Below are 14,697 nucleotides of genomic sequence, written 5' to 3'. Positions count from 1 at the left end.
ATGTGCAGCCAAACATTGGTCAAATCCACAGAACTTTTTTTAAATACCCAATTCCAAGTTATGTGATACCGTCGTAGGATGTGGAATAAAGATGGATTTTTTTAAACCAGTATCAATCGCACAACTCCGTCAATGGTAAAAGTTATCAGAAAATTGCTCGTTAATTACCGATCTTGAACTCGATCGGTACAAGCCGCGGGTCCTCCAGGATGTTTAGCCGTCTCTTCTTGCGCCAGCAGCGAGCGGGATATGTGTACAACTGACCTGGAGCGTGACCTGAAACACAGAGGAATACAAACACAGCCCGGTTACAAGACACGCTGCCACCGTCCGGGCGTTATAGTGAACGAAAGCACGGAAAATGGATGATAAGATAAATAGATAGTCAGAGTCTGATGTGCTAGAATATTAACATTCAAAATGTCTACATTTACGCAAAGCAGTGAGTTGAGATAAACGCCAACACATCATAGTTTATTGTAGTACCGCTCGGGATGACGGGAATGACGTTTGTTTTTCCGGTGCTTTCAGATGTCACAAAAGTTATAGAATTGAACCTGAGAGAGACGTAAACTTCTGAACCAAATTTCATTTAAATTTGATCCAATGGCGACATTTCAGTCTGCACCACAAAATGGGAAAGTCATAATTAATTGGGACATTCATTCTAAGTAATCATGAATTACTGTATAAAAGTCTGAATCCATCTAATAGTTGAACTGTCTGAACTCTTGCATGGCTATGAAAGGTTTTGGCGTAAATGGCCGTGTTATGGTCTGGTACATGTTTCCTAACTAAAGATGTGTCATTATTAATACAGTTTTTAAATATAAACTTCTTTTTGTTGGTTTTGGAAAATAATCAGCCATTAAAAATGCATCAAATAGTAATAAAAATGTCATCTTTAACTCATGCAACTCTTTTTAATTCAACACTATTCTATGGAAATGCAAGTTATAACCAAAAACTAACTAACTAACAACCAGACACCAAGCAAAGCCTACAAACTCAAAGCCTACACTCTCATGCACAAGTTCACACACACACACACACACACACACACACACTCTGTCTCTGGAATAGTTGGTGCCAGCGGCGTATCATTGCCTACAGGGTTGTCTGATTCACTGCCAAAATACACTGATGTTACAGAGAAAGAGAGAGCGATGAGGAAACAACCGTCGGGCAAAGTAAAGAAAGAAGTTGAGCTGTGAAAGGTAGGAGGCCTGGAAACGAGGGGGAGGAAAATGAGGGAGAGGTGAGAGGAAAAGGGAGACGAGAAACAAGCAGAGCAGAGGAAGGCGAAGGAAGCGAGAAGAATGATGCAGAGAAAATAATTAGTTTAGCACAACAGCTGGTAAACGCAACGCAACAAAGAAGATCAAGCCTCAGCCAGCCACTTTATCCTGACACGGTATGAAAACACACACACACACACACCCTGAGAGACACACACCTGGTCCGCGGTGGTTCTTCTCCATCCAGATGTAGCAGTTGCTCTGGGCCACGCCGGTCTGGGAGTCCAGGAAGGGGAGACGCATGGAGCGCTCTGCGCACAGACGGGCATTGTAGCTGCGACAGTGTTCAATGGCCTCCTTATAGAACTCCTCACCAAGACTGAGAGGATAAAGACAGGAGGAAGAGGAGGAGGAGGAGGAGGGAGAATAGAAAGAAGAGGGTGTGAGGGGGTCAAAGGTGAAGGCCAAAGAGGGAATACAGTCCAAAATTAGCAAGGGTTGTGTGTGTGTGTGTGTGTGTGTGTGTGTGTGTGTGTGTGTGTGTGTGTGTGTGTGTGTGTGTGTGTGTGTGTGTGTGTGCAAGCACAAATAAGAATCTGGCCAAGAGGAGTACATTCATACGTAAACGCCCATTGTGACATAACATTTCAGATCTTTGACTCTAGAGGGTAGTATTTAGAAAATATTTTCAGAAATGTGTTACACGTGTTCCATTTAGTCTGTTTTATATCCCCCATATTTCTTTCTGGGTTCTTATGGGTTAAACACACTTCTAAGGGTTGGTGCACATGTGTCAAGCCAAACGGGGCATTGCCTGGTCAATCATGAGCAGTTATGGTGTGATTGAGGGTGTGTGTGTGCGGTCCTATTAACCTGGGTCACAGCAGACGACCGCACCGTTCAAGCCACACACAGTCACACACATTACAGCCGCACAGTCACACACATTACAGCCACACACAGTCACACACATTACAGCCGCACAGTCACACACATTACAGCCACACACAGTCACACACATTACAGCCGCACAGTCACACACATTACAGCCACACACAGTTACACACATTACAGCCGCACAGTCACACACATTACAGCCACACACAGTCACACACATTACAGCCGCACACAGTCACACACATTACAGCCGCACACAGTCACACACATTACAGCCGCACAGTCACACACATTACAGCCGCACACAGTCACACACATTACAGCCGCACAGTCACACACATTACAGCCACACACAGTCACACACATTACAGCCGCACACAGTCACACACATTACAGCCGCACACAGTCACACACATTACAGCCGCACACAGTCACACACATTACAGCCGCACACAGTCACACACATTACAGCCGCACACAGTCACACACATTACAGCCGCACACAGTCACACACATTACAGCCGCACAGTCACACACATTACAGCCACACACAGTCACACACATTACAGCCTCACACAGTCACACACATTACAGCCGCACACAGTCACACACATTACAGCCGCACACAGTCACACACATTACAGCCGCACACAGTCACACACATTACAGCCACACACAGTCACACACATTACAGCCGCACACAGTCACACACATTATAGCCTCACACAGTCACACACATTACAGCCGCACACAGTCACACACATTACAGCCGCACACATTCACACACATTACAGCCGCACACAGTCACACACATTACAGCCACACACAGTCACACACATTATAGCCACACACAGTCACACACATTACAGCCGCATACAGTCACACACATTACAGCCGCACACAGTCACACACATTACAGCCGCACACAGTCACACACATTACAGCCACACAGTCACACACATTACAGCCGCACACAGTCACACACATTACAGCCACACACAGTCACACACATTACAGCCGCACACAGTCACACACATTACAGCCACACACAGTCACACACATTACAGCCGCACACAGTCACACACATTACAGCCGCACACAGTCACACACATTACAGCCGCACACAGTCACACACATTACAGCCTCACACAGTCACACACATTACAGTCACACACATTACAGCCGCACACAGTCACACACATGCAGTTACACACAGTCACACCCATGCAGTTACAATGTGTGCACTCATTGCACTGTATCTTCTCACCTGTACAAGTGTGAGTTTGATTAACATTCAGTGTAATATTCTCCTCTTTGTTCCTCCCTCCCTCCCGTCTCCCCTCCTCTCTCTTACCTGTTCTTGATGACTGCACCTCCAGATTGCCTGTAGGGAGAAGAAGAAAAAGGAGAAAGAAATGATAGATGTGTGGTGAGTCACTGCTCCTCTCCCCCCTACATCCTCTCTCACTCCCTCTCCACTTCTCAGTCTTTTAAAGAAATCTCTTTTTTTCCTCTTTTTTCTTCCGATTTTCTTGTTGCATGTTTAACTTTCACACTTTGCCCATTTCTCGCTGCACTTCTTTTTTTTTATTTGCATGTTCCTCAGCACTTCTCTGTCTTCTCTTTGTCTCTCTCTCTCCTGTTAATCACTCCTCTCTTGTGTCTTCCTGCTGAGTGCAGCCATCAAGGTCACAATACAGACGGTAGATACAGGACACACTAAACTGCAGCGACACACACGCACAGAGCTACAGTGCTGGGACAGCAGCGTCCTCACAAATACAATGCAGTGCAGCCGATTTGGCATTGCACAACAGTGTCAGACCAGAGATATCGTTCTTTTTAACCTATGCATTTTTTCTTCCCTTTCCAAAACCTGCCGCTATACCTTACCCACAATGCAACTCGACTATTGACAGTTCAAGCAGAGATTCTGGTACGTTATGCAAGTTTCAGTTTTTGTTTTGTTGAGATAACTTGAGATATCTCCACAAACACACATTTCTTTTCCGATTTCAAATTTGTGTTTTCAGCCCTGACTCAAGTGACATCACTTGAGGACGTTTATCCGACTTCACGCAGCTCCCTCTGGAGCCACAAAAGGTTTGATCTCAATCTCCAACACCTGAAAACTCACTTTTGATGCATAGAGGCTGCATCTAAGGAATCTGGCAAATAATGACAGAAAATAAATTAAATGGTGTACAACTTTAATTTGGTGATGATTGGATCAAATTTGTTGTTGTAAAAAAATGTGTTGCGGTACTTTAAAATTGCAAACTCATGCTGAGGGATTCATCATAATAATTCGATTTTAAAGCCACAAAATGCCCCGTAACGCAAAAAAAAGAAGTTCACGTTTTAGCTTTATCTGCATCAAATCTAACCAGTTCCCTCTTGGCCCAAGCCTTGAATTTGTCCAAGATTTTACTGAAATCTGTGAAATAATTGTTTTGGTTTTTAATATCTGCTAATTAACAGACGAAAAGCAAACAAACTGGACCAAAAGCCTCCTTGGCTGAGGTACTTATTGAAATCTGCCACTACAACACAGTACAACAAACTCTCAAGGTACAAACAGAACAGATCATCATCTTTGAGCAGAGGAAAAACTAAATTAGGTTTGAAAAGATGTGACTTTTTTGACATGACGCTCAAACACAATATCCTCAAACTGGATACAACTTGTGAAAATGTCAACAACAATCAACTGTCCTGGTTAGTAAAAGGACAAATGTAACTCCCGTAAGACCCAGCAGATGCTGGTGAGGTCTGACAGCTTGTGCGTCGACATCTTCAAAACCTCCTGAACCAGTTCTGCAACCTGGCGGGCCATCGCTGGATCCTTTAGTGCTTTGCAAGCGATCCTCCGTGTAGTTTACAATAAACCGAAGACGAACTGAGCGGGGTAGAGGCCTGTCCAGAGAGAAGCAGCCACTCTGGATAAACGCAACACCTAAATGCTTCATTTAAAGTCAGAGTTTGTACTTGCAGAAGTGCACCTATAAATAGTGATGAGGAGGCAGAATAAAGGCTCACACACACACAGGTCCAGAAACCTTACATGCTTCTTTTTTACATACTACAGTAAGACGAACATGGTGAAAAAAAGACTTGGACTTCCAGGCTCCACTCGTGACCAAAGTGAAAAAACAGAGGAGGAAAAAAGACAACATTCAAAATGTAAAACAGCTCATCACCTCTGAGCCCCCCCTCCTGCCTCAGCACCCCTCTCACTTCAAAACCAGCTCTCCTTCATCCCTACATCACCTTCATCCCTCTCTCCTCCGCCGGAGAATGAGCCGGTCCCCTCTCGATAATAAGTTGACAGCTGTAGAAAATGGCTTCTTTCAATTTGGGTGCTCCCAATCTCATTACATTGTGACAGGAGAGCTGCATGACTGCTTGCCTGTTTGGAGGCTCGCACGGGAGACGAGCTGAGGCACTCGAAGTGGAGGCTGAGAGGGAGATACGCAAAGAGGAAGTTGGGAGAAGATATTTGGAGAAAGAGGGAAGGGGGATGAGATGAGCAGAGGAGAGAAATCGAGAAAGAGGAAAGTGACATCCAACGAGGGAGACGCAGAAATATATGGGGAGGAAAGGGGTGAGAAGAGGAAGGGAGACTAAATGAGAGAGAAGATGGACAAAGAGAGAGATAACTCTGCAGTAACAGAGCAGGACGACCTGTGAAAAGACGCGACTCGCTGATAACACTTCATCTTTAGCTCGCTGTCGCTTAAAAGGGGGGCTAACGGTACATTCCTCTGCACCGTGAAACCCTTAATTCAGCAGCAAATAGGAGATACTCTCGGCCCTGCTGGCAAATAGCCACCAGAGGAAATCAGACTCTCGACATCAATTTGTAAAATAACAATCTTCAGCTCTTGGAGTTGATTCAGAAATCACAGTGAAGCAACGGCGGAAAGAGCGTGATCAGCAAACATTTCTGAGAATGCAATCTTTCATTGTGCAATATGGGCCTGAATAGCAATGAAACATATGTGATAAAGCACACCCTGCTTTATTTACATCATTCTGTATTGAAGAAGACTTGAAACTAGAGATTGAGAGCATAAACTCATATTTACAATGTTTACTGAGGTAATAAATCAACAGAGAAGTAGAGTCATTTTCTCATAGACTTCGATACAATTAGACTTCGTTTTGCAACCAGAGGAGCCCGTAGAGAGAATGCTAGTTTAAGACTCTTCTGCGTTGCCTCTTCAGAACCGGAGGTTGCTGGTTGCAGCTAAGCTTCTGCAACAATTCCGTAGTTGCAATACTTCTGGGAAGCTTGTGGAAAGCTTTCGCAGAGCCGCAGAGATGGTTTGCGGAGCTCGCAGAGAATGCGATGCATAGTACCTCGCATCCTGTTACAACAACAACCTTATTAATTCTAGGCATGGAGCTCCACCTTCTTGTCCAACTCTTCCTTCATGGTTATTTTTCTACAGCCATTGAGTTGTGTTGGGCCAAACTCATGTGGAACTATTGAATCACCTCTATCGAATACATCAAAGCCCACCTGACAAAAGACCACAGGTCCAAATCAGAAGGAATTACGTGTTAATGCATGAGCGCACAGCCGCAGGAGTATGAATCAGGAATAACATGCACTATAAGGGATGCACACACTTGCCCGGCTGTGTCAACAAAGCAAGGAGAACCTCAGACAGCATCACACACAGAGGGAGAGTGACTTTCTCTGCTCAGGTAAACATTGCTCCACTCTATCGTTACATCGCAAATAGTTAATTGCCGGCTGTATTAAAAACTGCTACAACTTCATTTTTACTCTGATGCGTGACAGGGTGGCTCTGCTAAGTTCATGTGTCCTGTCATAATGTAAAGATAAAGCATCAGCTACTTGCTGGTGAATTGTACACGTGGCAGCAAATCAGAGACTTGAGGGAATGGTCTGACATGGTGAGTAATGCACACACAAGTATTTGTTTTCTTGCTGAGAGTTAGATGAGAAGATTGATACCAAGCTCATGGTCATGGACAAAAAACTACAGCCGGGAGGGGACTGTTAGCTTAGCATTTGTCAGAAGGTAACAAAATAAGCTACAAAGCTCCCTTATTGACACAGTATATATTGTTATGAAGTGAAGAAGCATATTTCCCAAAGTGTGGAACTATTTCTGTGTTGTAGACAAGGAAGAAAGGCTCAGCTACTGTTCACATGATAACAAAGCAGATTGTTCCTCCACGTGGAGAGGGACCGCAGCACCGGCCAACCCAGCAGCTGCTGAAAACACAGACCACAGGAAGAGGCACCGAGAAACCAAAGCGTCCATCATCAAACCACACAGCCAACGAAGGAAAGCCGAAGCCTGATTCTACACACACACACACACACACACACACACACGCACACACTGTGGGTTTACGCCTCATTGTGCATGAAAACTAATTTTACAATTCCAATCATTTTCATTTCTATTTTCTCAACATCTGTTTCTATTGCAGGTTTATTCCAGCTATATTTGACACTGATGAACGCACTCAGACTCACGAGCGCAGGGACAGAGAAATACTAGCAGCTTTAGGAATTGACTGTCGGAGTGCCAACCCTCCAACGAACTGAAGCTGACTACCAAAGATGTCCAGGCAGACATGACAGAAATGACAATCACACAGGCCCGGTGCTGTGCAAGGGCACAAAAACATCACGAAGGACACCTGTGCACATGCATGTGCACGCACACACACAGCAATGCTACACAAATACATGCACTGGTACATACATTCTAAAAAGGACATTAATATACATGCATGCGCACGGGAATATGACAAAGAGGTTCATGCATGCAAACACAATGTAGACAATATCATGAAGCTCTAACCACACACACACACACACACACACACACCAAATCAAGTTTAGATGAAGAAAAGGAACGGGAGCGCCTGGAGCATGTGGTCTATGTGTGAGTATGAATCCTTAGCTCACATTGAGCTGTCTGCCTCAGCCTGCACGAAGCAAACAGCAGGGAGGGAGAGGCCTTCATGAAAACACTGAAGAAACTGGGAACAGTGGGAGCACACCCAAACACCCCCCCCCCCCCACACACACACACACACACACACACACGCAAACACACTTGTGCTCTTGACAGGCAGCAGACATACAGCATTCACCCCACCAGGCCCGCGGTGGGTAAGCTATTGTCTGAATCTCTGGGCGATTCCTCAAGCCCCATCCAGCAGAGGCCGTCCACTTCAGCACACACTGAGTCCAGTGTTGCATCCGCACACTGCTAAGACAGACACACACACACTGCCGGTAGCATTCCTGTGGTTACGGTGCAATTAACCAAACCAATTAGCTGGTGCCTCGACCAATAGAGAAAACAGAGGGCTCCCCCTGGAGGTGAAATTGAATCATTGGAAAAGCTGATGAGAAATATGAGGAAATCATGAAAATTTGTCCACAATTTTAAAAATAAAAAAATGATCGTGAACGTCAACAAAGGATTTCATTTTAATGGTGGATTCCAACTGGGTGAAATTAGGTAATTACACTGAGAGGAAAGTATTCCAAATGTAAATGGCTCTACGAGGGATGAAGGCAGATTGCATGGGAGTGATTTGCACTTTAGATTTGTTAGCAAATGATGCCGAGGCAATGGCTGTAGACTCTGTGTGTGTGTGTGTGTGTGTGTGTGTGTGTGTGTGTGTGTGTGTGTGTGTGTGTGTGTGTACGAGTTAGCTTTAAGCCTGTGAAAACACTTGCGCCTACAGACCCAAGTCTGTACACCTGGTCGACACACCTGTCTCATCCACCATTGTCCATCTGTGCAGTTACTCACACAGTCACACGCACACACACACATTGGTGTTGTCTGGCCTACAGAGCTTTGTGTGCGCGTGTGTGTTTGTGTGTGTGCAGAGTGGAGAACGGTCAGGATGCCTACTGTACTGTTCCTCCCCTCCCCCCAAACCCAGCCTCCATGGCTGAACTCAACAGATTAAACTATGCAATACAACCCTTACCTCTCTCTCTCTCTCTCTCTCACTCTCAGTGAAATGATTTGTCTTTTTTCCCTCTTCTACCATTCTCTGTGCATGTGCACGTGAACACATTTGCCTGTTCTTCTGATGATTGCTAGGCTGCAGTGGCAAGTAGATATATATATTGCTGCACACGTACAACCACACCAATGCACGTGCACAAACGCAAACAGTTCTACAGTTCTACAATTTAAAGGGAACACACATTGGAGTACATTGTGTGTGTGTGTGTGTGTGTGTGTGTGTGTGTGTGTGTGTGTGTGTGTGTGTGTGTGTGTGTGTGTGTATTTCAGTCTCTGAGACAAAGAGGCCACACACTGTCTGACAGTGACAGACAAATACAAATGGACCGACAGGAGTGTGTGTGTGTGTGTGTGTGTGTGTGTGTGTGTGTGTGTGTGTGTGTGTGTGTGTGTGTGTTGTGTGTGTGTGTGTGTGTGTGTGTGTGTGTGTGTGTGTGTGTGTGAGTGTGGCATTGTATATGCCGGAGTGGACGTCTGTGCAGGAGCGGACGTCTGCCACATAACCAGCTGGAAAATGTCAGTTTGCTCAAATTGCTGTCACAGCACTGCATCTGTGTGTGTGTGTGTGTGTGTGTGTGTGTGTGTGTGTGTGTGTGTGTGTGTGTGTGTGTGTGTGTGTGTGTGTGTGTGTCTGCTACTGCCTGTTTGCATATTTGAACATGACGAAAGATTTGACACACAGAAAGAGAGGAGGGCAGACAGCGGCAGCTCATGTCACATCTGTCAAAAGGTTTGTGTTACCTGCTACGTGGGATTTTAATGAAGAGTTGCATTTCATTTCCTGTGTGTGTGTACGTGTGTGTGTGTGTGTGTGTGTGTCTCCCTTGTTGTCCACTGGGTGTGGTTATCTTGGAGTCACTATAAAACTGTGAATCATGGGCCTCTCTGTGTGAATGTAAGTATGTGTGCACGTTCTCTATTTGTGGGTATTTGTCTGCAAGACTTACGCATGCTCGTTCTCATCCGTGCATGTAAGCATGCTGAGTATTTGTGTTTGTGTGGGCTGGTCTATGTGTGTGGGTGTATGTAGCCCGTAGCTAGCTGCAGTGTGTATTGAGGGCAGTACATCAGCGTAAGGCAATCTGCCTCTGAACAGCTCCTTCAGGTGAGATTTATCACCACTGCACTTGGCCTCTTATTATGGCGATGGATTCCCTACCTCTGTATCTGGGTGCATGTGTGTGTGTGTTTTCTTAGCCCCACCTCACCCTCCACCTCCTCAGTCTGTATCCTTATTAAAGTGCTGCAGAGGGAAGCAGACATTGGTTTGTGTTGACTCCACCCTCAACAACTCCTGATGGGGATCCACTGGACACGCACGCTGGGAGTAATATAAATGGGGAATGACAACAGAGAGGAAATAACGCTGAGGAGAGAGATTTGGGTTGATTAATTCTCCCACCACACCTTTTGCATTTTGGACTACAAGTTTGCGACCAAACAAAACTACAAATTCCAATTGTCCTCGGTGGAAATCACGCAAGGTCCCAAAGCAGTGGAGCTGACTGACAGTCAGTTCGGTAGCACTGGAGAAATAGGTCACAGAGCTAAAAATACTTCTCTATGTCTCTCTCTTTCTCTCTCATTCTCTCTCTATCCTGTCTTCTAAAAACACACACGAAGTAAAACAGATAGAAAGTCTAAATAAGGGGCTGAAGAAAGGAATAACTCTGAAATACCCTTAAAAACATCAGACCTCAGGCTTAGCCTACTCCCGTACCAATGAAGAAAAAACTGAGAGCAAGAAAGGGAACGAGAGAGTGCAACTGTGTGTGCTTCCCATTCTGTGTGTGTGTGTGTGTGTGTGTGTGTGTGTGTGTGTGTGTGTGTGTGTGTGTGTGTGTGTGTGTGTGTGTGTGTGTGTGTGTGTGCGCGCGCGCGCACGGGTGATACCGCACAAATGAGCGAGTGAGGGAATGAAAGGGAGAGATTGAAAGAGAAAGAAAGATCTAGAAATGGATGCTCGGGCTGTGGTTGTCAGCCATCACGCGGGGCTGTTTGCACACAGAGCCGGTTATTACATGGAACTCATTTAGCTCGGCTCAGTCAGGCAGGGCAGAAATATTATTATATATAGGCCCCCACCACAACCGCCGGCAATACCACAGCACACTATTCTCTACATCTGCCCCTCCAACCGGCACAAAGAAGTAATATCGCTGAAAACAAGCGACGCGTCAACTGACATTTTCACAATTCCTGACACCTGTGCCTTCGCAGTGATTGTCGTGAAGTCAAATTCCTGCCGTCGGTTTAATTTAATTGTGACCAACATATCACTCTGTGAGGCCACATGTAGAAATATAGTACAATTTGGTATGAACAGTGGACTATAAACACTTTCTGCAAGTAGATAGTTCCAATCCACAGTAAATCTGTCTGAGGGAACTCTTATGAGTGAGATATCCAACAAGACTTAAAGGGATCTGACAAAACGCAGAAAGAATTTCCTCCAGTACGTTTGGCTGAATATTAAATTGCTGACATGCTTTGATTCACAATGTAAGGAACCATGGTGGAGGGTGGGGGTGAGTGGGGGAGGGTGGGGAGGTTGAGGGTAAGCGACTTGGAGGGCTCAGATGGTTTGAGGCCGAAACAGCAAGAAAATGGAAAAGAGAGAACGAGCGAGACCGAGAGGAAATGGCTGAACAAAAGGGAGATGGAGAAAAAGAGTGATGGATGGCGAAAGTGATGAAGAAGGAGGGAGGGGACGAGTGCAAGACGGGGCAGCAGGGGTGATGGGAGGACAGGGAGGAAATAAGAGGGTTGGGGGGGAGAGATGGAGAGGGAAGCAGAGGAGAAGGAGAGATTAAATGAGTCTCTAATCCAGCAGAGAGAGAGAGAGAGAGAGAGAGAGAGAGAGAGAGAGAGAGACAGAGCTGGTGGGGAACTGCCCGGTGGATTGGAGCTGCTCTCCTCCACTGACTTACGTTTGCACACAAATGAACCCTCCAATGTACTTCCACACACACATCACTGCAGGCACACTCCCCTCACACTTGGGTGACTATTGTGAATGCATCCTGCTGAAATTTACATCCACTGAATCGATTAGAATTCATTGCAGCAATTCACCAAAGTTAGGGGACACAACAGGCATTGTCTGCAGCCGCTCTGTTAGGGCCGATATTGAAACCAAATTTTGCTCGTTGTTTCCTTCCATTTTGCTGAATGGGCCTTTCATTTGTAAGCCTTCTAACACAGCAAGTTTTGTTGCTCATTACAGGGGCTTGTTTAAAAGCCGATCGCAGGGTGTGTGTGGTAACTGGAACGTAATTAAAGCGTGCGTAACAATGGCATCCATACAGGTGGCGAGGTGTTGAAGGCAGCGTTGATTGCTGTGGCCTTGTGTAAGAAATACATTTGGCTTTACTGTTGCACATGGAGTCAGATGCTGTAGTGAAGCGGTGCGCCAGCATCCCTGCAGGTCGGCATCATGGCTGACAACTTTACTGCTTTGTGCCATGTCTTCTGTTTTGCAAGACCACCACTGAAAACACTAACTCATTAGTTTAAATTGTACTTTTATTCTTTCCCTATCATATTATCTTTCCTATCACCACAACCTCACTTCCTTCTCTGCCCTGGTACATTGGTATATATATATATATATATGTTCCATGCAAATCAGTCAATTTAATCCCTTTGACATGGTGTCAGAGGGGGCCTCTGGGACTAATCTGGGCACACTTTGGCTCTGCTTGGATGAGCAAAGAGGAGAGGAGAAGAAGCTCTGAGCTAAAAAAAAAAAAAAAAAAAAAAGGTCCCACATGACGGCCTCCATCCAGTCCACCTGTCCACTCCTGTCCCGTCACCACAGAACGTTACTGGATCCCAGTTTATTAGAGCGTCGTCAAACCTCCAAATTATTCATCTCAAATCTTTTCTGACGCCCTCATTGAGATATATGCTGTTAGTGAAATGCATTTGGGCAACAACAAAAACAGAAAAACTAAAATACCATCAGAGTACAATCACGGCAGCACACGCACACAGTTGCCCAATCAGTACCGTTCCGGTTCCCTCTCGGCTGTGAAGTGCTCTTCAAAGAAAGGCACGTGCAGGGCAGTCGTTCGTGGATTTGCACGAAATGTCGCCTGTGTCTGCATCTCAGAGAGGCTGACAGACAGACAGACAGTTAGACAGACAGACAGGTCTGTATCCCATATCACTGCTCAGGTGAAACCTGTGCAGCATCCGACGTGCGCCCCTATTTGTTTTTTTGCACACAGGTCTACGACTTTTCTTTGTTTCAAACTGCCTAAACTGGATCTGTTGTGTGCTCAATCCTCGGCTGCATGTGAATATCGGCGCTATTGTGGTGCTGTTTCTTTTTGTGTGTTCGGCTCCCTGTAAGTACCCGCTGACAGACGCACATCAGCCACCTTTTTTTGGCCGGGAGCCCAGGCGGGCAGCAGGCGTCTGCATTCCGCTGAAACCAGTCTCAGAAAAACAACACGCAAAAAGACCCCCCCAAAAAAACCTGCACAAAGGGGATTATTTCGGGAGAAACTTCAGGGGAAATCCACCCGTTTAAAGACCCATTTGGTAGAATTAAATGCCCGTTAAGATGCACGATAAGTGTAAAACGCCAGACCGCAATTTAGATCCCATTATGGGCTTTATTATAGGCGCTGAAGATGAAAGCAAGTCTCGGAGTTAAAAGCCGTACACCAGCGTATTTACCTCGGCGTATGTATTTCCGAGAGGTCCGGCAGTAAAGGTAACGCTGCAGCCAAAAACCCATGCAGCGAGCTTCATCCTGCCTACCTGTTTACCCCCTGTGTCCCAAAAATGTGCTCACAGGTACGGTAAAGCCCTCTAAGCTCCCTGCCACCCCGGCCAGCCTGCCACTCCAGCCGGGCTGCTTTGACCGTGATCTTGGCTGGCTACAGTGACAAGGGACACACCGGGTCACCCAAATCTACCTCCAGCATTCCTCCATATCCCTGCACACACGCTGCTGTTGGCTCAAATTATCATATGAACTGCATCGGCGCGCACAATAATCCCCTCGTGCCAAAAAAAAAACAGACCCCCCCCCCCCCCCCCCCCCTCGTCGGCTTCAAATCTAACTTTTCTTTAAGGCTGATTCGCGTTGGCTCCATCTCCGCTGTATGCATTGCATGTACAGATGTGTTGGTAATCGTGCTGAGAAATATCTGGGAATGTAAGGCTCTTAAAAAGCACTGACAGCATGCACAAATACGAAAAAAAGCGCAAACGCTCAGGAAATGTGTTGTACTTACGATTTGAGGGGGTTCTGCACCGCTGTGGCCATTTTGATATAGTATGATAGAATGCAACACTGCAGAGCCCGGTATTGTACATGTAATGTAGCTGCTATTCCAATTTCATTCATTCTCTGGGGCTGCGGCTGGAGCGAGCAGCCAATGGGAGGCGGGAGCGCCCTGTGACAGCTTTGGGGAAGTGTAGTCTTTTACGCATGTCAACATGAAACATGCTGAAGGGAAGCGCACTACAAGTACCAGCGGGGATGGCGGTTTAAGTGGACCACAGTC

General features: G+C 46.0%; 1 protein-coding gene across 1 annotated transcript in view; it reads right to left on the bottom strand.

Moving 5' to 3' along the window:
• dpf1 (double PHD fingers 1) overlaps positions 1-14,471 on the bottom strand; it is a gene marked incomplete at its 3' end in the record, with an annotated part of 35,350 nt that extends 20,879 nt beyond the window's left edge. The window contains exons 1-4 of the mRNA XM_079271776.1: positions 14,425-14,471; positions 3,490-3,519; positions 1,457-1,617; positions 169-276 (exon numbers count right to left, since the gene is read on the bottom strand). Coding sequence (XP_079127902.1) covers positions 169-276; positions 1,457-1,617; positions 3,490-3,519; positions 14,425-14,456 — 331 coding nt within the window. The 5' untranslated portion in view covers positions 14,457-14,471. The remainder of the gene's footprint in view (positions 1-168; positions 277-1,456; positions 1,618-3,489; positions 3,520-14,424) is intronic.
• Positions 14,472-14,697: the final 226 nt, after the last annotated feature.

Source organism: Melanostigma gelatinosum, assembly GCF_949748355.1.
Source record: "Melanostigma gelatinosum genome assembly, chromosome: 7".
Classification (NCBI taxonomy): Eukaryota; Metazoa; Chordata; class Actinopteri; order Perciformes; family Zoarcidae; genus Melanostigma; species Melanostigma gelatinosum.
Note: the sequence above shows the minus strand (reverse complement) of the source record. Positions and strands in the feature narration are given on the sequence as shown.